This window comes from Lampetra fluviatilis, chromosome 9, assembly GCF_964198595.1.
Source record: "Lampetra fluviatilis chromosome 9, kcLamFluv1.1, whole genome shotgun sequence".
NCBI classification, from domain to species: domain Eukaryota; kingdom Metazoa; phylum Chordata; class Hyperoartia; order Petromyzontiformes; family Petromyzontidae; genus Lampetra; species Lampetra fluviatilis.
The window spans coordinates 15701577-15725467 of NC_136283.1; the positions used below are offsets into that span (position 1 = coordinate 15701577).

Consider the following 23891-nt stretch of genomic DNA (forward strand, 5'->3'; position numbering starts at 1 on the left):
ATATGGGTCATGGGAGGTGAATTCACCACACGCTAATCAACGCGGACTGGTGAAGACGCAGAGCAAATACATGCAGGAGCAGAGCTGTACATACAATAATTTAGCTGCATTGCCTTCTGCTGCCCACCTGGTAGCCGCCACCTATATCTCCTGTTATGCACGGTGATCACGCATTCAAGTACCATCCTGGTTTAGCCCCGTTTAGCTTCGAAGATCCGATGGGATATGGGCACATTTAGGGTGATTTAGTCGTAATGTCCCAACACCTCACGTTTAAGTGGGCATCCTGTGGATAGACTTGTCACCATAGGAATGTGGAATGTCTAGTGCTGTCTCGGGCCTGCAAACAGGAAGTGAGTGCTGCCTCCGTGCTTATTTGCGCAGGAAGTCACCGTGGCTTTGACTGTTCCCGTGCAGGAGCAGCAAGTCAGTTGTTCTCCTCTTGATTCCCGCAGACGACGTCGGTGCCTTCAGCCCAGTCGCTGAACCTCCAGGACTTCACCTTCAGTGACTTTGGTATGGTGGAGGAGCTGACTGCCGTGGGCTCCCTGCGCATGCTCCTGGACCTCTCGCTGCTGCAGACGTTCTCCATACCTTATGAGGTGGGCGTTGCTGCGTTTTGCAAGCCGCACGTTCGTTTTCGCAGGATTTTCTGGATAGAAGAGGTCAGGGGGCAGCCCTGCGATGGCTTGCTCCCCACCACTGCTGGAAAAAGGGCTGCCAGGTGAGGGAACGCCATTGAGCAGTGGTTCTCAACCGGGGGGTACGCGGATCCCTGGGGGTACGTGGCAATGTCCCAGGAGGTACATGAGGCAAATTGTAAATTTGTGAAATTATATCATACATGAGAGTCATTGGTGAATGATCATGTATGGATTTGCCAATATAAAATAACGACGATAACATTGAAATCAATATGGTAACCGAGCACGATACAGAAGAATTTTCTAAACTCGCTGATTCCAAGATTTACCGGCGAGTTTGAACAAATTACGTCACGCGTGCAGAGCGTCTGATGATTTTTTTTTTCACTTGCAGTTACTAGCTAGTTAGGATGCCATGACAAATTGGACAGTTGGTTAAAATATCGATGTGCATTATTTATACGTTCCTTTCTCAGAACCACGTTGGGTCGGATACAAAATTCAACTAGGAGGTCACAGGAGTCGAAAAATGTTGAGAACCACTGCTCTAGAGAACCCCTGCAACAGATGGTATCTTGGCCTACTCTGTTACACTGCCCGGACCCCTGGTGGTGGGAGTTACCCACACTCTACCTCAGCGCGCGCGATCTGCCGATCGACATTTATACCGCTGGGTGGACAGAGGCGGTGGGGAGAATTTAGTAAAGTTATGCCGTTGTGTCAGCAGCCGTGCCGAGACATGGAGTCGAACAGGAAACTTCTGGATTACAAGTCGAGTGCGCTAAACATTACACCGCGACAACATCCACTTTACATCCCATCTTCAATGTTGTTCTTCATAAACTCGTTTGTTTTGATAGGAGCAGCACGTACTTTCAGAGACAGCTTCGTTATCATTTATGGTGGATATTTTAACATATATCACAAAGGAACTTGTGAACTCAACACGTGATTATTATCAATGCCCAGACTAAGTAAACGAAGGGAAAGATCTCTTATACTTTTGGCAGGGAGCATCATGTTCAGTGGCACAGCTACCACTGGCTCCGTACTTACGAGTCATCAAGCAAGGACACTGCACTGCGAGCCTCGTGCTAATTTCACGAGTCTGAATGCGAGAACGTGCATCAATAATATGAAAAGAGACAATGCCGACATGTAACTGCGCAATGGCACCCACGTGTTGAGTGCATGTAAACCACTTTTACTTCCAGCGCGTAAAACAAACAAAAAAATATCTTAACCTCCCTTCAGGTCGCTTGCCGATGGATTCTCAGTGTCAGAAAGAACTACCGGAGGAACATTGCCTACCACAACTGGCGGCACGCCTTCAACACGGGCCAGTGCATGTTCACTGTGCTCACGACGGGACAGGCTCAGGTACCTTCTACGTTGGCACCGGTGTTTGCAGGGGCCAATGCGGTGCAATGTCTCATCCTCGGCGTGCGCGCGCGCTCGCACGACGACGCAGCTTGGTGGCTCAGTGAAACGTTTTGTTGTGACTGTGCAAATGTTTCCGCACGGCGAGTGTCAACAAACGTGGGTGGTTGGGGAGGGACGTGAGGCTGTGTCGCTTGCGTGAGGCTTTCAGCCATGGATTTTGTTTTCCAACAAAAATTGCGCAATGTTAAAGAGCCTCTCGTCTATTCGGCCCGTTATTTACTTCACGTTACTGCCACTGATGCAATATTATTGGCACTCATTTAATTCGTGTAAACGGACGTTTCCTGAATCCAATAATAGATGCCCCAAGCAACTGTCACCAGCACCTGGAATGACACAGTGCATGTTCCGGTAACCTATGCTCTGCTAACGAGTGAAATGTATTCACTATTAGTGTCAATCATCTCCATAGTTCCTGATGCACGTCTGTGGTCATCCAAAACAGACCATGCAACGTATTACACAAATACGAAGGAGACGTCACGGCGATACACTCCGCTGCTCCTGACGACGCGTACTATCTGGCTTGACCACGTACGTGTGTGATTGTCGTGTGTGTGTGCCGATGATTTGGTAATAGCTGCTCATTCAGAAGAGGAGTTGGAGACGCTACTGCTGAGACTGGAGCGTGCCACTAAGAGATGGGGCCTTACCATTAGCCCCACCAAAACTAAGCACCTGCCTGGGTATTTTGTACCATCGGACACTCCACCCCCACAAATCCCAATCGGTGATGGGGCAGTTGTGGAGAGAGTGAGAAGTTTCCCATACCTGGGCAGTGTGCTTATGACCGACTCCAGTTTATCAGCAGAGGTCTCACTCCGAATCAGTCGAGCGGCATTATCTTTTCATTGGTTGCATAACGCTGTGTGGAAGCTACCTGGTCTGTCGCTCCGCACGAAGCTTCAGGTCTTCTCGGCCACGGTCATTCCCTCCCTTCTCTACGCTTGCGAAACGTGGACCCCCCTAATGGAGCATCTTCGCCGGTTGGAAACATTTAGGCTGGCCTGCCTACGATCCATCCTGGGTTTAACCAGGCTGGATTGTGTGAGGAGCTCACAAATCCTTGAAAGATCTGGGCAAAATCCCATCGGTGAGCTCCTCCGGCAGGCAAGGCTGCGTTGGCTGGGTCATGTAGCCCGCATGCCCAGCTACCGCATGCCTAAACAGCTTTTGTTCGGCCGGATCGAGGGGGCTAAACGGGCACGGCACGGGCTAGAGAAGAGATGGAGTGATCTGGTACAGGAGGACGTGGAGCTGAGTGGACTTGCCGATGACTGGTACCAGCGGTGTCAAGATCGGCCTCAGTGGAGGAGGCTCGTGAAGGACGCTACTGGGCAGTTGGAGGCAGTCGCCCTCCAACAACAACGGAGGGCGGAGGAGCGACGCTCACAACAACGAGCGGAGCGCCGGGTGGCTAAAGCACAGCAAGTTGGTACGGTAGGGGGCACAGGTGGTGCATCAGCCAGTCATCTCGGTCATCTCGGTCAGTCGACCCGTGGCACCTGCTGGGTCTGCCCCGTGACCTCCTGCCAGCGGGCGTTCGACACTTCAAGTGGCCTCAAGGTGCACTTGGCCTGGCACAAGCGTCGTGGTGACGTCACCGCCACTTAGTGGCGAATGGCGGTTGTTGTTGTGTTGTTGTTGTAGAGTGTGGAATGTGTATGTTCTCCTCCTGTTTTGCATAGCCAAATATAGCGGACAATGTTACTGGTATTGGCCAAACATACTGAAGCTGCATCCACAGCAGCAGCCATACGAAAGAAGAAGAGGAAGATTTCCAAAGTCAAGAGAGATTTCCCACTCTAATGAGCATTGATGGGCGGTGCTCATCTTCTCTTTACAGCCCTGAGCCAGCAGTGGCATATATTTCACATTCCTATGGCAGGGGCGTGATCCCAGCTGTACCCATAGGACAACCGTTGAGGGATGATGGGCTGAATTATCTCAATTAGCCTGCAACATACAAAACTATTGTTTATTATTATCATCAGGTAAGGTCCACTGAGCTATATCGCTCTTTTTCCGCGGCAACTTGGCCACAAATGATAGCTCGACGAAGTGGCTTATCACGTGGAAATTTATAGCAGCCAAATACTTTGAGCACATATTGATTATAAATGTGGAGGGAAAAACCGGAGGACCCAGAGGAAAATCCACACGGCCACGGGGAGAAAGACATGCAAACTCCAAATCTACAGACGTCAGGGTCGGGATCGAACCCACGACCTCCTGTATACCAGGCGAGGTAGTTAACATCTCGCCACCTTTACACACTAATGGACCTTACACGCAAGCTGCGTGTGGATTGCGCGTGTATGATTGATCTCATCTGTGCTGAGCGTGGGCAAATAACGAACGGAGCAACGGGCGCTCCCCCCCCCCCACGCCCGCGTCCCACAGGATGTGCTGACCCCTCTCGAGATGCTGTGCTTGATCATCGCCGCATTGAGTCATGACCTGGACCACCGGGGCTTCAACAACTCCTATATCAAGAAGTAAGACCCCAGGGCATTTCTCATTCCTGGAGACTCTGCTACACCCATTTCACTGGGTGGAGATGCTAGGATACTGTGTGACTAAGCCATTGCCTTTAATAAACCTTCATTGTAAATGTTTTTGTTTCATTGCATGTTTTCTTTAGCTATGGGAAAAACGGAGAACCCAGAGGAATCCCGGCAAAACAGGGGGCGAACATACAAACTCCACAGGAAGGCGCCGAGTCGGGAATCTAACCCAGGCCCTTACCACTGCGCTGCTCTGGATTGGCATTTCTCTTATTGAACCAACCACGCAATCTTGACCATCGCTTTCATTCCCAGCCACCCCAGAGCCAGCCCCTACTCACAAGCGAGTATTGAGCCCCAGTCCCTAAACCCAGCAATGCAGCATGGCTCCCGTCGTCATAGCCCTTGTTCTAAACCAACTCACTCAGTGGGGATAATGTCACAAACACAGACACGGGGAATTCTTCTTTTTATCGTGTCCTGCCACCACAGTCGAATGTTTATCCAGGATCAGGCTCATGAGGATGTGGCCAGCTGTGGATAGATCATGGCTGATGATGATGTGGTCCGGTCTGTAGCCCTGGTAAGGTCCTCCTTCACATGGTCCGTGTCTCACCGCAGCCACAGCCGTGCTCGCATTGTCAGAGTAGCCCCACTTCTCTTTGTTGGTTGTTGACCTGCCCACTCCCATTCCAAGTGAGCGAGCAAGTGGGTTGATGAGTGAGCGGGTCAGTGAGTGAGTGTGTAGGTGGGTGGGTGATTGAGCGAGTGGGTGGGTTGCTCGAGTAGGACCACTTCCACACGTTAACTCTTGAGCTACCGACTCTTGTCCAAAGGCGACTTAAACACATCCAGGGCAAAGTGTTCGGCAGCGACGTGTCGCCTTCGTGCATAATATCCGAACGCTACCGCTGCGTGAACTATCACCAATTGGCTAGACACTTAAGTCACGCTCAGCTCGTTGTGCGGTCAGCAGGAGTGACCACCCCCTGGCAACGCTCTACGGACACTCCATGCTGGAGCACCACCACTTCGACCAGTGCCTCATGCTGCTCAACAGCCCGGTGAGAGCACGAGGGGCTTCCGGGGGCACACGGGGGCATGCGGAATTCCCTCCCCTCATCATCATCTCTTTTGTGAAGCTTGCGTAACCTTTCCCAAGTCAAGAAGTGAATTCCCAGGTATTCTTTGTTTTCCTTATTATGGCGTGTGAAAAGAGCAACAGGCCACACTCGTATGTTTAATGTTGTGAACCATTCCACGGCATCTGACATGGTAGCTGAGGGGAGACCGCTTGTACCACCAGAATACGGCGAGTTGTATACACGCCTGATGGTTTGCACCTCACCGCGTTCACACTTCCATTTGTGGAGGAAATGGAGGATGTGCTGTTGGACACGGTTGAGAGACATCCACTTTAACCCCTTTCCCATTGTCGGAATTAACGAGCTGCTCAGCGTTAATTTTATTTGGAGAGGCGTAGCTCCGTTGTCTTTAAAGACGTTGTACTCGTCCCTACAGATTTGCATTGCGAAACTAGAGTCGTCTCCAGAAACAATTAGGATACCCGAGAGGCCTAGCTTTGTATTCCCCCTATATGGGGAAATCCATCTCTCAGAATAAGAAGCCCATAATATGGCAGGAATGGCAAAATAAAAACGTAAGGTTAATTTGAAACATAGTAGACTCACAAGGAAAAAGATGACGCTTCCATGACTTATACACATAATCGCACTTCCCAAATTCTTAGGTATGCCCAACTCAGAGCGGCCTTGCAGGATAAGGAACTATCTCTGAACCTGACTGCCACCCAAACAACAGAGTGGATCATGGACCTTGAACAAAAAAACAAGCTATCAGTCGCCTACGCTCTGCTAACAAATGAAGCCTCTGTACCACGACCAAAAACCAACAAAACCTGGTTTTCACTTAATGGTACCACAGTAGGAATTGCCGAAAGAGACAAAATCTGGACTAGTACGCTGCAAAATCTTCACTCAGCCCCCCTCAGAGAAACCTAATTTAAAGTTCTCCATGGCAATTACTTAACTAACCAAAGAAGAGCCAAATTCGACAAAACAACCTCCCCCAGCTGCCCGAGATGCCCTCTGGACACCCCTAAAACACACAGACGATGCCTTTAGGGAATGTCCAGACATTAACACTTTTTTTTCAAATGATCAATTTAGCTATTTAAACCACATTCACAAAACAAGCATCTCACACTGACCAGAAATGTCTTTATTGAGGTTGAAACCTCAAGGCCTTTCCAGGAAGGCAAATACATTATTCCAAATGTTCAATGTTATGGCAAAACGCACCATTATAGCCAACTGGAAAGAGCCACGCTTCCCCAACACTGCGGGAATGGGCCCATACATTTCCAAAAAATGCCGCTCTAGAGCATCTAAGTGCCAAACTAAGGGGCAGGGAGGAAGCTTACCACCAAACACATAATCCCCTTCACTACCTCTCCTCCAATGGGAATTGTTTCTTAGAGCTCTCAGAGCTTAGGAAGACACCAGGGTTGTAGATTTTATTAAAACGGTTTATTGAAACATTCGGTTTAGACAGGTTTCCATTGATTTAAAGCTTTCGTGACTGCAGGGATTCATCTTCTTGGTTCTTTCGGTAAAGTCACGTAGAAGGGAAGTAATAAAATAATAAAAATAAAACATAATAAAACAATTCTCACGACGTTTCGGCCACAACGCAAGCAGCCATCCTCAGGCGAAGAATGAAACACCCCAAGCTTGGAGCGTATATTTAAGCTGGGTTAGAGGGGGGGGAGGTGGGAAGAAGAGCGCCTAAACAAAATAATTTGCATATCAAGAGGAATTCAGCATATGGAAAATGCGTAGGAGGTGGGCGGGGGGGGTTCCAAATCAATACTATGCCCGTGCATTATGCAGGATTAGCAGCATCAAAGGGGGGGGGGAAGGGGGGGAGCATTAACAAAGGAAAGGAATGTTAATAGTATGTAGCTGTAGTTACTAAACAACCACGTAAAAAACTACAGTATAAACTGCATGACAAACTAAAGTATAAACTACATAGCATCATCAGTAAACTTACTATACTCTACAATAAGCTGAGTTACTAACAGTAAGTAATACATGAAAAATTCTACGTTGTAAAAAATTATATAATATGCTTCCATCTAAACTTTATTCTCTTACATCACACGCGTCTATACCGTACTATATACTTCCATAGGCAAAACCAACATTAAATTACATACTGTATTGCTATAAACCACCCTATACCTTATACATTTTTAATATAACACTATGTATTATTCTACCCACCCTAATGTGTATCAAAATGGTTTATTACGTCCTTCCAGTGATTGCTAAGCCAGAATCCATCTTCTCGGTTAAAATTGTCTCTGTGTTTGTAAATGTGGATCGCCTCATGTACGAATCTCTCATGATAGCCAGATGGCTTGCAGAGAACCTCTGTCTTGGAGAAGTCAATGTCATGTGAGCCCACTGAGTTGTAACAGTGATCTGCCACGGCTGAGGTGTTTGTCCTACAGTGTTTCAGGTCAGCTTTATGTTCACGGATGCGGTCCGAGACATGTCGTTTGGTTTCCCCAATGTAACTGCTACCACAGAGGCAACTTAGTTTGTAGACACCAGGGTACTGTATGTCTGGAACCACATCTTTTACAGACGGTACCAGATCACGGATTTTATGTACTGTGTTGAATCGGACCTGGATCTTGTGTTTAATCAGGATTTTGGAGATCTTTTTTGTGACCCCAGCAATGTATGGTAAGGTGATGGTCTTGAAAGGCTCCTCAACAGGATCCTTCTTGGTGGTTGGAGAGATGGCTTTGCGGATTGTGTAGTCGGAGTAACCATTAGCCTTAAGAGCTTGGCGTACGTGTTTGAGTTCACTGGAAATGTGTTCATGGTCGGAGATGCATTGGGCTCTATGATATAGAGTCTTGATGAGGGAATTCTTCTGGGATGGATGGTGGTGGGAATCCGGTTTTAGATAAGCATCCGTGTGGGTGGCTTTCCTGTAGACAGAGTGGCTCATTGAACCATCAGGTCTCCTTTTGATTAGGACATCCAAAAAGGGTAGCTTGCCATCATTTTCGACTTCCATGGTGAATCTGATGGCTGGGTGTATGGAATTGATATGGTCGAGAAATTGGTCTAGAGCAGGCCGGCCATGTGGCCAGATGACAAAAGTGTCGTCTACGTACCTCTTCCATAAGGTCGGGCGTAGAGTGGCAGTCTGGATGGCGTCCGTCTCAAATTTCTCCATGAAGATGTTGGCTACAACCGGAGATAAGGGGGAGCCCATTGGGGTGCCCTCAATTTGCTTGTAGAAGGTTCCATTCCAGGTGAAGTATGTATTGGTTAAGCAGTGTCTCACCAGGGGGGGTACCCCAGCATTCAGTCCTTGATGAACCAAGTCTTCAATGATTGCGATGGTGTCAGGCACAGGCACCTTGGTGAACAAGGAAACCACATCAAAACTGACAAGCAGGTCGTCTGGGGACAGGGCAATCCCCTTGATTGTTGATACCAGGTCAGTAGAGTTTAGTACTGCAGAGGTGGTTTTTCCAGTGAAAGGCCGTAGGATTTCGGACAAAAAACGAGCCAGTTTGTAAGTCGGGGAGTTGATAGTAGAGACAATGGGACGAAGAGGTGTATCTTCTTTATGTATCTTTGGCAAGCCGTACAATCTTGGTGGCCTGGCTGCAGAAGGTTTCAACGAGAACTGTTTGGTCTGATCAATTAATGCGGTTGAAGCAGAAATGATGTTGTTGGTTTTGGAGACGAGGCTGTTGGTGGGGTCTCTTTTTATTTTTGTATAGCTGCCATCGGTGAGTAGTTCTTGAATTTTTACGCATTTACACTAACATCTGCTGCTGTAACTTCTTCTAATGCGAAACGAATTCTGTCTAGAACTAGCTTAGCTCTTATCTCAGAGAAAATCAGACTTACGCGCACCGGACTAGATCAGTTAGACAAGACACTCTACAAATCACACTTATCCTTGAGTGCAACAATGTCCACATCGGATTGGGAACATGTGGAAAAAATGACTGCCTCTTCAGCTGCCGCTATGTCGACTAAATGTAAGGACAACTTGATTTCCAAATTCAACCGCCTCTCAAACAAGAAACCGGACCCACACATTGAAAAGCTAGATGTTAACAAAGTCGTAATTAATCGCAGTAACAGTCCTATTTCTGAAGGTTTGAAATCCGTTTTAGCTAAAGGACTAAACTTTGCAGTCACACCTAGACACATACCAGTTAATGATATAATTGCTCGAGTAGATGTAGCTCTCAAGGGCTTGAGTCACATCGCTGCAGACGTAGCAAGATCGGAAATCTCTGTAACCCTCAAAAACGCTAAGATGCCAGCTAGCAACATCAGCAAAGATGAGCGTTTTGAATTAGCTCAATTAAAAAAGAGGGATGACATTGTCATCCTCTCAGCCGACAAAGGCAATGCCACTGTCATCATGGACAAAATAGAATACAACAACAAAATTCAAGAACTACTCACCGATGGCAGCTATACAAAAATAAAAAGAGACCCCACCAACAGCCTCGTCTCCAAAACCAACAACATCATTTCTGCTTCAACCGCATTAATTGATCAGACCAAACAGTTCTCGTTGAAACCTTCTGCAGCCAGGCCACCAAGATTGTACGGCTTGCCAAAGATACATAAAGAAGATACACCTCTTCGTCCCATTGTCTCTACTATCAACTCCCCGACTTACAAACTGGCTCGTTTTTTGTCCGAAATCCTACGGCCTTTCACTGGAAAAACCACCTCTGCAGTACTAAACTCTACTGACCTGGTATCAACAATCAAGGGGATTGCCCTGTCCCCAGACGACCTGCTTGTCAGTTTTGATGTGGTTTCCTTGTTCACCAAGGTGCCTGTGCCTGACACCATCGCAATCATTGAAGACTTGGTTCATCAAGGACTGAATGCTGGGGTACCCCCCCTGGTGAGACACTGCTTAACCAATACATACTTCACCTGGAATGGAACCTTCTACAAGCAAATTGAGGGCACCCCAATGGGCTCCCCCTTATCTCCGGTTGTAGCCAACATCTTCATTGAGAAATTTGAGACGGACGCCATCCAGACTGCCACTCTACGCCCGACCTTATGGAAGAGGTACGTAGACGACACTTTTGTCATCTGGCCACATGGCCGGCCTGCTCTAGACCAATTTCTCGACCATATCAATTCCATACACCCAGCCATCAGATTCACCATGGAAGTCGAAAATGATGGCAAGCTACCCTTTTTGGATGTCCTAATCAAAAGGAGACCTGATGGTTCAATGAGCCACTCTGTCTACAGGAAAGCCACCCACACGGATGCTTATCTAAAACCGGATTCCCACCACCATCCATCCCAGAAGAATTCCCTCATCAAGACTCTATATCATAGAGCCCAATGCATCTCCGACCATGAACACATTTCCAGTGAACTCAAACACGTACGCCAAGCTCTTAAGGCTAATGGTTACTCCGACTACACAATCCGCAAAGCCATCTCTCCAACCACCAAGAAGGATCCTGTTGAGGAGCCTTTCAAGACCATCACCTTACCCTACATTGCTGGGGTCACAAAAAAGATCTCCAAAATCCTGATTAAACACAAGATCCAGGTCCGATTCAACACAGTACATAAAATCCGTGATCTGGTACCGTCTGTAAAAGATGTGGTTCCAGACATACAGTACCCTGGTGTCTACAAACTAAGTTGCCTCTGTGGTAGCAGTTACATTGGGGAAACCAAACGACATGTCTCGGACCGCATCCGTGAACATAAAGCTGACCTGAAACACTGTAGGACAAACACCTCAGCCGTGGCAGATCACTGTTACAACTCAGTGGGCTCACATGACATTGACTTCTCCAAGACAGAGGTTCTCTGCAAGCCATCTGGCTATCATGAGAGATTCGTACATGAGGCGATCCACATTTACAAACACAGAGACAATTTTAACCGAGAAGATGGATTCTGGCTTAGCAATCACTGGAAGGACGTAATAAACCATTTTGATACACATTAGGGTGGGTAGAATAATACATAGTGTTATATTAAAAATGTATAAGGTATAGGGTGGTTTATAGCAATACAGTATGTAATTTAATGTTGGTTTTGCCTATGAAAGTATATAGTACGGTATAGACGCGTGTGATGTAAGAGAATAAAGTTTAGATGGAAGCATATTATATAATTTTTTACAACGTAGAATTTTTCATGTATTACTTACTGTTAGTAACTCAGCTTATTGTAGAGTATAGTAAGTTTACTGATGATGCTATGTAGTTTATACTTTAGTTTGTCATGCAGTTTATACTGTAGTTTTTTACGTGGTTGTTTAGTAACTACAGCTACATACTATTAACATTCCTTTCCTTTGTTAATGCTCCCCCCCTTCCCCCCCCCCCTTTGATGCTGCTAATCCTGCATAATGCACGGGCATAGTATTGATTTGGAACCCCCCCCGCCCACCTCCTACGCATTTTCCATATGCTGAATTCCTCTTGATATGCAAATTATTTTGTTTAGGCGCTCTTCTTCCCACCTCCCCCCCCTCTAACCCAGCTTAAATATACGCTCCAAGCTTGGGGTGTTTCATTCTTCGCCTGAGGATGGCTGCTTGCGTTGTGGCCGAAACGTCGTGAGAATTGTTTTATTATGTTTTATTTTTATTATTTTATTACTTCCCTTCTACGTGACTTTACCGAAAGAACCAAGAAGAAGGTTTCCATTGCACTGTAATCCGTAATTTGTTTGGACTGAGTGTCAACCCTCCTGTCATATCCTCTGTGTACCTAAATCCTTTTGTTTCTAAAATACTTTTGGGAAAAAAATTACATTGTACTCACCGCAGAGAACTGGAACGACACGACCACACTCTAATGATCGCTATGGCCAAACTGCCACACGTCCTCCCGTATGGCCTTGTGGGAGCCTCGGTACTGATAAAGCGATTTTATTTGAGCTTTTCGTCCGCTTTCGTTTTGATAACGTAAATGTACGTCATCGGGAAAGGGTTAATAGTGCTGTTTGTTGCTGGTCGCTTGCAATCGTGGGATGTTGGGCCAGCGCTCAGCAACTGTGTTCAAATAAAAACAATGGAAGAATGTGATTTCACAATATGTGATGCCGGGTTGGTGCGCGGCGGCGTCGGTGGCAGGGGAACGAGATGCTGAGCAGCCTCTCCGTGCAGGAGTACCGCTCGGCCGTGGGCATGATCGAGCACGCCATTCTGTCCACAGACCTGGCCACCTACTGCAAGTACGCACGCACACGCGCATGCACACGTGCACACACACGCAGGTTGGCTCGCGTGTCATGGGCAAACGGCACGCTCGCTTGCACGTACACATCACAATAAGCACCCATCATTAATTGGCTGGAAACGTCTGAAAATAAAAACCCACCTGAAAAAAGGTCCTACGACTCGGTGTGGCTTTCCTGGATACATAAGTGGAAAGTAGAAATGTAACCACTTTGGATTAACTGCTCAAGAATTCCCAACACAAACATTACTAAAAACAATGTATCTCCCTGCCCAACATCTCCCGCTCCACCGTTTGCTCACCCCAGCTACCACTGAGACCCTGACCCTTTCATTCACCTCATCCCAACTCGACCACTGCACCTCCCTCTTCTACCGGCTCCGCACACTCTTCATCTCGAAACTTCAGATGATCCAAAATGCGGCTGCCAGACTTCTGACTCGCACCCATAAATCAGACCTAATTTTATAATCCCTCGACTGCCCCCCAAATCAAACGCAAATCAATTTTAAGATTGCACTCCAATTGTCTTCAAGATCCTCAATGGACTCACCCTTGCTTACCTCTCCTCTCCCATCTTACTCCACTCCCCTCCACGCACTCTCCTACCTCTCCCCTCTCATCTCACTTCATTCCCCTCCACACTCTCTCCTACCTATCCCCTTTCATCACACACTGCTTCCCTCCACACTCTCCGTTCCAGCGACCAGGTGTGTTTGTTGAATCCCCCAGTTGACCTTCACCAGTGGGAGATCGCTCATTCTACTCTGCTGCCCCAGTCTAGAACTTCCTGTCCTTGCTGTCAACTCCCTGCCCTGTTCAAGTCCACGCTCGATTATTGTTTTCTTCCTTTGACTGCCTCAACAACAGAAACATCCACACTATCTGTAGAGCATCACAAGTTGCGGTTGCACAGATGTGCTATATAAATATTGTACACATTGTACTGTTATCCTCTAAGTTAGACTTTATCAATGCAATTTGTGATACAAATTTACGTAAACATTTACGCGAGTGGAACACAGGCATAATGCAAATAGGCTTTATTGATTGGTGCCACCCATGCTCTGCCTTGCCAGGAATCGGGGAGAGTTTTTCTCTCTCGTCAAGGACGGAACCTTTAACCTTGAAGATCAACATCACCGCAAGCTACTTCGGTAAAAGCGTAATAGCAGTCTATGTGAGATTTATGAACGTAGAATAAATGCAAATGGGAAAGCAAAGTGAATAAAAGTCACTTTTTTTTAAATGTCATCAACTTAACATGGTGGCATCATGGCCGTAAGGTCGTGATATGGTACACGGTGGCACTCAGTGGCACACGGTGCCACATGGTGGCACACGGTGGCACTCGGTGGCACGGGGTGGCACACGGTGGCACTTGGCTGTGATTTATAAATACAAAGAAACTCGTATTGGCCAAAGTAAATCGCAATGCCGAAAAATTACCTGGATTTCACACAGAAACACTGGCCCCTCCTGTGAAACACAAGGAAGGTCTCTCCTGAGAGTCTTGAGACTCGATGAGCCTTACCATGGTAAACAAGCACGGCAAAAATCATAAATGCAAAACTTTAGAGGCAAGGGCTGGTGGCTCACGTTAATTTGTGGGATTCACAAACACACTGAGTACAGCAAATGGGCTCTTGAACTTATCTGTTTGGACCTACGATTGCTATCCCCGCGTATGCACGGGATTTTCGCCACTCTCCAGTTTCCTTCTGCACAATAAAAAGAAAACTCCTTAAAATGATTTATGTAACATCCCAGGATCCTCCCTCTGAGGCTTTCATGAATTCATTCAAGCGTTTTTATTAACTACTGTCAATGTATAAACACTCATTAATTGGATGAATACATCTTAATATCTTAATATATAGAGGACACCTTCCAGCTTTCTGTGGTTCGTCAGCAATTGTGAGATGCAATTTACTTGAACGACAGTGCTATATACAACTAAACATTATAATTCTACTATGATCATTTAGTGGTGGGGGTAGAGCAGTGGTGCAGTGGTTAGCACACCGCGCGATAAACCTGGCAACCTGAGTTGGATTCCTGTCCCTGGCTAACACTGTTGTCGAGCGATATCTGCATCAGTCCTGTGGCCCCCCATTCACCAACCCGCACTGACCAGCATGGTGAAGTATGGTAAATAACACCCCCACAACCGAAAATGAAATGGGGAGGCCATCATCCAGCAGTAGCTTGACACAAAGGGCTGTGACAATCCACTGCACATATTATTAAGTGGAGTCTACACACAAGGCCAAGGGATTTTTGGATCGCGGATGCCTTAATGAACCATAGAATGAAGTCGCAAATGCGAGGCTAACTGGGGCCGTCGTGGCGTCAGGCTCGCACGTTCAGCGCTGCTGCGTTATTAACCCCTGGCAGGGCCATGATGATGACTGCGTGCGACGTCTCTGCCATCACCAAGCCGTGGCCTGTGCAGCAGAAGGTATGGATCCCTTCCTGCGCTCGCTTCACATCCCGAGCATGGGTGCCCCGCTCACGTTCGCAGCGGTGCAGGGGGGGAGACAGAACGTCGGCGGCCTTGTGCAGAGAAGCACTTTGTTCGGTGGTTGAACGAAATCTTACTGAATTTAGATTTAAAGCCTGAGGACGGCTGCTTGTGTTGTGGCCGAAACGTCGTGAGAATTATTTTATTATGTTTATTTTTATTATTTTATTATTTCCCTTCTACGTGACTTTACCGAAAGAACCAAGAAGGAGAAATCTTACTGGTCCATCATCTGTGGTGTTGGCTGGAGGCTGAAGCAGCAGTGGGTGGTGCTAAGAGTCTGTGGTGCCAACCGACATAAACGTTTGGGAGGGGGCCGCAGCATTGTTCAATTATTTATTCACAGATGTATGTCTGTGAAAAATCTGGAGGTTGTTGGGTACTATTATTTGATTCTTTCGGTTAAGTCACGTCTAATTCCTGCAGTCACGAAAGTTCTAAAATTAAGATTGTTGGGTACTTTTTAAAAAACCCTATTTAATATTGACACGCGATGTGGCAATGGGCCTTACGACGAATGTTGTTGACGAAATAAACACGCACATTGACAAATAAAACGCTCGAATCAGAGACATCGTAGGCATTGAACACATCACGAAAGGGGTGGCAGCCGGTGGTCAGAATTTCAACTAAAATTAAAAAACAGCAGAGTGGTAGCCAAACGTGGGAACAGTCCCGAGAATACAACCACTATGGGGAGAGTGAGGATAAGATTGAACTATCTACTATTAATAACTTTATTTTTTATTTTACCAGGTAAGGCCTACTGAGCTATATTGCTCTTTTTCAGAAGTGACCTGGTCACAAATGATAGCTTCACGAAGTGGCTTATCATGTGGACATTTATAGCAACCAAATACTCGAAACGCGTGATGTTGATTCTAAATGTGGAGGGATAAATCGTAGGACCCGGAAAAAACCCACACGACCACAGGGAGAACACACAAACTCCAAATATACAGGTGTCTGGGTCTAGATCAAACCCACGACCTCCTGCATACAAGGCGAGATAGTTAACATATCGCAACCACACTCATGTGCAGGAGTGAAATGGATTGTAGCATAGTACGATCATGAGGAATGGTCACAAACATATAACATCAGTTGCAGAAGTCCACAGAGGGGTGTATATAATGGATATGGTTTGAGGCTAAGCACAGAGTCTGAGAGAAGCAGGCTGCCAAAGGGTTTCACGCAACTGTGAATTTTCTCCACACCCACAAAGAAACATTGATTAACGTTGCACGCACGCGCTGGGGAACGAAGCTTCATCAATAGAAAGTGCGCGTTATGTTGTACTCACCGTTGGGTCCACGCCTCTCATGGTTTTGCTGACACAGGGACGAGACATCGCTTTGTGTCTTACCGCGAGATGAATAAGACCACAAGCAGCAATCGTCGTCTCTCCCATGTTCCCACAGATCGCCGAGCTGGTAGCCTCCGAGTTTTTCGATCAAGGTGACAGGGAGAGGCAGGAGCTGCACGTGGAGCCCATGGTAATTGCCTCCCTCTCTCTTCATCGGTGTCAAATCTCGGGAAAAAGGCTCTAAAGGCCCACGCATACCCGCACACACACAGGCTCCTGTTTTAGACACTTACCCAGGTGCAGTGGCTTACCCGTGATGCAGATTTCTTGAGTTGGTGAATTACATGGGTATAACGATAACATTAATTAAATATTATTTGTAAATTAAATACTGAAAATGCATCTTCTATTAATTATGATGGTTGCTTGTGTTGCAATCGAATCGTCGTATTCTGTTATTATTTAATTACATTTCTTTCTACGTGACTTCACCAAAATAATCAAAGAGTAATTCCTGCAGTCACGAAAGCTTCTAGTCTAGTTTGAACCACCTCTACGGGGAATATTTGCCGTGCTTCTTTGTTTCACACTTAACTTCTAATTTAGCAACCAGGCTCTGCGTTAACTGTGTGCTAACCGACTCTCTGTGTTGCATTGCATTACACTTCCTAATTTTTTTTATAAAATTTGCTTTCTACCATGCTTGTTCCGTGCTTGTTTATAAGTCCATTCTCTCCTCCGGCCGCTATGGGGAGGAATTCCACACAACGCTCCGTGCTTGTTTGTTTAGAAGTCCAGTTTCCAGCTCGTCCGTCCGCTATGGGCAGGAATTCCACACAACTATCTCATTGTTCTCTACTCCAACCCCCCCCCCCCCTTTCTCTATTTACGGCCTCGACACAGAGACGTTGTCTTTCTGTGTGCCTATGTGTGTGTCTCTCTCTGTCTCTGTGTGAGTCTCTGTCTCTATGTTTTGTCTCTCTCTCAAATTTAGCAATCTTTGGAAGAACGTAATCAACCAGGTGGGGTGTTGACTGTTGTGTTAAGCCGACTCCCTGCGTTGTCTTGCACTATATTTCTAAATTTACTATGTTTGTTTTTTCATTCATTTGTATCTGATGATGGCTGCTTGTGTTGCAATCGAAACGTCGTATTCTATTATTATTTTATTTTATTTATTTCGATGTGACTTTACCGAAAGAACCAAAGAGTGCAACTGAGTACATTTGTGAATAAAACCATGAAACTATTTGTATTTTACCAGGTAAGGCCCACTGCACTATGTAGCTCTTTATCAGAAGCAACCTGGCCACAAATGATAGCTCAATGAAGTAGCTTATCACGTGGAAATGTATAGCAGCCAAATACTCTAAATGCATTTTGATTCAAAATGTAAAGGGAAAAATCGGAAGACCCGGAGAAAAATCCACGAGAACACGGGGAGAACATGCAAACTCCAAATATACAGTCGTCAGGGTCGGCGCCGAACCCACGACCTCCTGCGTAGCACCACGGCGACCTTTTTAATTCTACTGATCAGAGCCTTTCTTTGGAATTCGACCTGCCCATGTGACCCGGTGCTCAGGTCACATACTGATCCAACCTTGGGTAGTTCAGGTCACCGTATCCATCACCATTTTGCTGTAAAATTTGGTCGATATAATTAAAAAATGTGGTCGATCTGAAACAAACCGAAGTTTCACGACCTTATAGGCAACGTTCAGCCGTGAGTCATTGTTTTTTGACATGTAAACATTTCAATATCTATGCACGTGATTGTGTCAATTGAGCTGCCTTTAGGCTTCAACAAGCATCAATATTATTTGTCATTTTGAGGTCTCGATGTCACAGAATGGAGTGAGGATAGGTTTTCCCCTTTTTTCCGGCAACATAACAGGTGTTAAGATGTTTAAACATCAAACTGAAACCTTTTACAAGGAATCATGTCTGCATTAACCACAATACTTGTGGTCAGAATACAAAACGAAAACGTACTCTGATACGTACGTTTTCGTTTTGTATTCTGACCACAAGTATTGTGGTTAATGCAGACATGATTCCTTGTAAAAGGTTTCAGTTTGGTGTTTTAACATCTTAACGGTAAAGTCACGCAGGTATAAAATAAATTAAATTACGTTTCAGGCGCAACACAAGCGTCCTGACGACGGACGCTTGTGTTGCGCCCGAAACGTCGTGATTTATTTTATTTTATCCCTACGTGACTTTACCGAAAGAACCAAAGAGTATGGATTCCTGCAGTCACGATAGCTTCAAATCAAGATCTTAACACAGCTGTTTTGTTGCCAGATTAAAGGGGAAAACCTATTCTCATATTTTGGCACTGGCAAAGGAGGTCCCATGATATAGAATGGAGTGAGTTCCACTCTGTATTGGCTCCCACAAAGTCCCACCGCCAGGAATAACGTTGAGTTCCTTTCACTCTCGCAGGTTGACGTATTGTTGCTATCGGCCAGCTCCACCAGCAGAAGCGGGGAGGGAGAGCTCTGCGACCGCCGTCTCATACTCCCGTGCGAGGGGACGCTCGTCCACTGTGTGCGTGACGCGGGGTTGTGATCACCGCGCGCTACGACGGTGTAACGTTGGCGCGTTTGTGCCCCTCACTCTGTGTGACTCTGACAGGATATGATGAACCGGGAGAAGAGGGATAAAATCCCGACCATCCAGGTCGGTTTCATTGATGGGATCTGCCTGCCCCTCTATGAGGTACGGTCGTTGAGACTTTTGCTCGCAACATTCGGCCTCAACCCACGTTCAAATGATGCCACTGCGCGGGTTGTGCGATTGTTCTGTACGGCACTCCGATGTATTTTTGGATTCGACCGCACGTTGTTCGGCATGATGTCAGACGTTTTGCTCCACGAGACCACCGGCAGTGTCTCGGTCTTGTCGGGCATTATTATTATTATTTTTACAAACTCTTTTTTTTTTTTACCAGGAAAGGCCCACTGATCTAGCTATTTTCTCACAAACGACCAGGCCACAAATGATAGCTCAACGAAGTGGTTTATCACGTGGAAATATTCACAGCAGCCAAATACTCTGAATTCACGATTCCAAATGTGGAGGGAAAAACCGGAGGACCCGGAGAAAAATCCACGTGACCACGGGCAAAGAGACACGCAAACTCCAAACATAGAGACATGACTTTCAGAGGAAGAAAAATGAAATCTCGAGTTCACCTCTATGGCGAGCGATAATGAGCGTGAGTGAGGAATTCCACTTCGCCTCGCCTGCACGGGGCATGTGTTCCACAGGGCACAAGGGGTGCGGGGGGGTCACGTTCCAGACACCTTCAGACCCCCTCCGCAGACCCAGTCTCTTCACTGATATCTCACTAATGCACGCACACATACAAGGGGCCGTCCATAAATGATGTCACGCACCTAGGGGGGGGGGGGGGTGTGTGACAAGGGGGGGGGGGGGGTTGAGAAATATGACGTCACATCAAAATGCGCAACTTTAAATAAATATAAACAACACGTTCTACTTAATTAAATATACTTTTTAATAAATGTTTTCTCCTACAACATCAGAGTGCAGCGCCACATTAAATACGCACTACAATGACAATAGTTTAAAGCGATTTGAAGCATGTTTAATTTTTTTGGAGGGGGGGCAGAGCTTTGTGACGTCATATTTGAGGGGGGGTTTGACTTTTTGTGACGCCGTGTGACGAGGGGGGGGGGGTCAAAGATCGTCCAAAATCGCGTGACGTCATTTATGGACGGCCCCTAACTCACACACAACTCAAACACGGAATGACTTACTCTATAAGTATGCAACATGAAGCTAGAACTGAGTAATTACTGTTCTCGCCGGTGGAGGCTGGTTGTGAGGAACACTAACGACGATCGTGTCAGGGCGAGTGAGTGTGATGTATTTGTGATGTATTTGTTCATGAGAGGAGCAGACAGGGAAACAATGCCACGTGCTTCCGTGCTCAACAATGGGCTGTGGATGGTGCCTCGTTTCTTTCCCCTCAATATCACGAAACATTTCAATTGCGGTTGATCTTTTTTTGCACCCGTGTATCCCTCACTCACATATGGTCAAAAAACACCAAATATACCACACCAGTGGCTAGGGCAGACCGGACTACGAATCTCCTTCGGGCAAAGCGTTTGTCGTAAAAACCCAAACGCTTTTGAGACAAAGGGAGGGCAGTGTTGAGGCAGCCACCCTCGGTGGTTGGTCATGGAGAACGGCAGCGGGCGGCATCGTCCCCTGGACCCAACGGCCCCGCCGGTCGTAGTCAGCACGGTTGCGCGGCCGTGGACATGGAGAGGAGGGGGGGTACAGGACAGCCCCCCCCCAACGGCACCACCATCGCGACCCCCGGCTCCTCTGTCACATGTCGCTGCGAACCCCCCCCCCCCCTGCCCCGCCAAACTCCCCCCGTGTGCTTTCCTGTCTCTTTGATAGTCAACAAAAATTGCCACGCAGTTGCTGACCTGCGCGGACAGAACCACACCGCAGACCGCGGGTCAGGTGCATGTACAAATGTGAGCGATGGATTCGGAAACCTTGACTCTTGAGGAAAAACTCAATGCATTTGTCAGTAACACTGCCGTGAAGCGGAAAAATATCGAATTGGCATCGTTTCAGGCAATGGCCCTTCAGAGCAGAGCACCCGAAACGTCGCCTAGTGTACTTATGCACTGTATTGTTTTCTCCTGAGTGTGGTGTTATTGGCACGCAGGGTGGTGTTGGGTTGTTTTGTTATTCATGGCAAGGAGGCATTTGTATCGTTCTGATCTCTCTACTCCCCGCCGCGTCCCCTCCCGCAGGCCCTCAGTTGCGTGTTCCCAGCGTGCGCGCCCTTGCTCAGCGGCTGCCAAAGCAATCGGCAAAACTGGGAGAAGCTCACGACGAGGTGCGATGGGCAGCAGGATCCGGGAGCGGAGCTCAACGATGAAGGATTGAAATGAAATCGAGACCGAAACGTTCAGTCAGGAGGATGTTATTATGCACTGTATGCACGAAGACGTTTTGTTACTACACAGCGGATAGGAATGCGGACATTCTACGTTTTTCTTTCCATTGCGTGTAGTCCCCAGGGGGACGATCGTGAAACTCGTGCATGCGAGGTGGCACTCGTAGCAGGAGACGACCTCCGGCGGCGTAGTGGCCGCGATTGGCTTGGGCCCCGGGGTGCAGGCGATCAAACGGCTCCCACCGCACCCCGGGGGTGACGTTCCACCCCCTTCGTGGCCTTTGCGCCTCGACCGCACACAGAACCACGCATTTCTCTCCTCAGAAGCCTTCTTGGCTGGTGTATCACATTGAGTGGCCCTGCTCACGGCCTTGTATTTAAAAACTAAAACAAATGATAGCTCAACGAAAGCGGCTTATCATCACGTGCAACGCCTGGACATCTTGATGGCTACGCCACTGGGGGCATCAGAGTAGACCCATCTGTATACACTGGACTGCAACAAGGTGGTAGCGTTGAAATTGGACGGATATTAATTTTAATGCTAAAGACCTTCCACCCACGACTGTACACTTGGCAATAAGCAGTATGACTGGTGCTAGTTTGCACATCACCGCAGTGAGGGGTTCACTCAGTATTGCTCTGCGCACCGCTCGCATTAATTTATTCCTGTAGCTTGTGAAAGTTCTGCCAACCTCATCTGCGAGACTGTCCACACACTCTGTGGTTTGTTCATGTGTTGTGCCCCATGTGTCCGCGATCGCGTGTCTGCCGTGCGTGAGAATGTGATGTACTGCATGTCCTGCATTCTGCGTCCGCTCTCAGCGGACGGTGTTAGCGACGTGGTGCACCCTCACGATAATCTCCGCGCACGTGTCAGCCATCGGCAGGGCTGTCACCAGCTCTCATAGGCCACTGCTCGCATGCCTCCTGTCCGCTCCAACTGTGCCACGTTGTTAACATCTGGCATCGTGACAAACGAGAGAGAAAAAAACCCTCCGCAAACAGCTTGTGGTGTCTTTTTGATTTCCTGCTGCTCAAATGAGCATTGAGAAATTGATGTTCACGCTCCCCCCCTTGCACCCCCGCATTCCTCGTTTGCAGAGCCAGTGGTGGAATATCAACATTTCTATGGTGGGGGGCGTCTATCCACAAGATAATCATTGTTAACTTTACCGCAAATTTGTGCTCGTTTTAGTCACCCCGGAGGGATGATGGGCCGTCAACAGTCAATCTCCAAACCAAGATCTTGACTGGCAACTTTCTGATTGCGAGCCGGTTGCTCTAGCATTGTGCCACCAGATGGCAGCCTGGTTAGTCACCGCTTGTCACGCAAACGAAGCGACCAGATTGTAACGTGTCGTGGAGGGATGTTTGGATTTGGCAATGATGCACCACGACGCATACCGCTTGCTGTGCTTCTCATGTCCTAAATCCGATCTGTATGCGTCCTACTGTAATGTTCGAGTATGCCCGCTCCGAGCCTCACATATTTTATAACAATATTTCACAGCCACCACATTTCCACATCAACCACGTGAGAACTTTGTATAAATGCATTGTTGTAAGCCGGACATTCATTTGTACAATTTTTTTCTTTTTTTACCCAAACCTGTGTATGTACCTTTGAAGATGCTCCTGCTTCTGTACATATTGTTAGTATATTTTTTACATTGTACAGTAAACATTGTTGGAAATGTTTCTTGAGTTTGTGGTGGCATGTGTTCAAGTTGTGTTCTGTACGTCTTAGCGAAAGTGGGAATAGCATGGCGAGCATTACAGGTGCGATCACCCAGCCCACACTTGAAACGTGTTGCTTTTGTATCGTCCCAGGTACTTTACGAGTCAATCTCGTGGCGACCTCAAGAGACGCTTTTGCAGTTCTGAAGACGTAAGTGTTAAACAAAACTGATACAACACGGCTTTGTAGAGATGTCTTAATGGAGCACGATACACTGGCGACACTCAAGCGCCCATGCTCTCTCCAGCGCAGTGCCTTCCCTCGCCACTAATTACACGGCTTTAACGCTGCTCGTGTCGGCCACATTCGTTCCCCACTTGGCTACACACAGCAACATACTTGCTCACGAGCGTGCACCCAACAATACACGGCTTCAACCGTACACAAACCCCTCGACAGAAGCCTTCTCAGCTGGTGTCTCACATTGAACCCATGGGCTTATATTTGATTTATATTTAAAAAGG

General features: G+C 47.2%; 1 protein-coding gene across 2 annotated transcripts in view; it reads left to right on the forward strand.

Moving 5' to 3' along the window:
* The window catches only part of PDE5A (phosphodiesterase 5A), a 45869-nt gene extending 22490 nt beyond the window's left edge, over positions 1-23379 (forward strand). The window contains exons 14-23 of one of the 2 annotated variants that reach the window (XM_078859929.1): positions 456-602; positions 1899-2024; positions 4491-4585; positions 5568-5658; positions 12797-12897; positions 13982-14059; positions 15300-15363; positions 16848-16922; positions 19373-19456; positions 21541-23379. In XM_078859929.1, the coding sequence (XP_078716055.1) occupies positions 456-602; positions 1899-2024; positions 4491-4585; positions 5568-5658; positions 12797-12897; positions 13982-14059; positions 15300-15363; positions 16848-16922; positions 19373-19456; positions 21541-21681 (1002 nt within the window). In that variant the 3' untranslated portion in view covers positions 21682-23379. The remainder of the gene's footprint in view (positions 1-455; positions 603-1898; positions 2025-4490; positions 4586-5567; positions 5659-12796; positions 12898-13981; positions 14060-15299; positions 15364-16847; positions 16923-19372; positions 19457-21540) is intronic. The other variant, XM_078859930.1, reaches the window with a different exon arrangement.
* Positions 23380-23891: the final 512 nt, after the last annotated feature.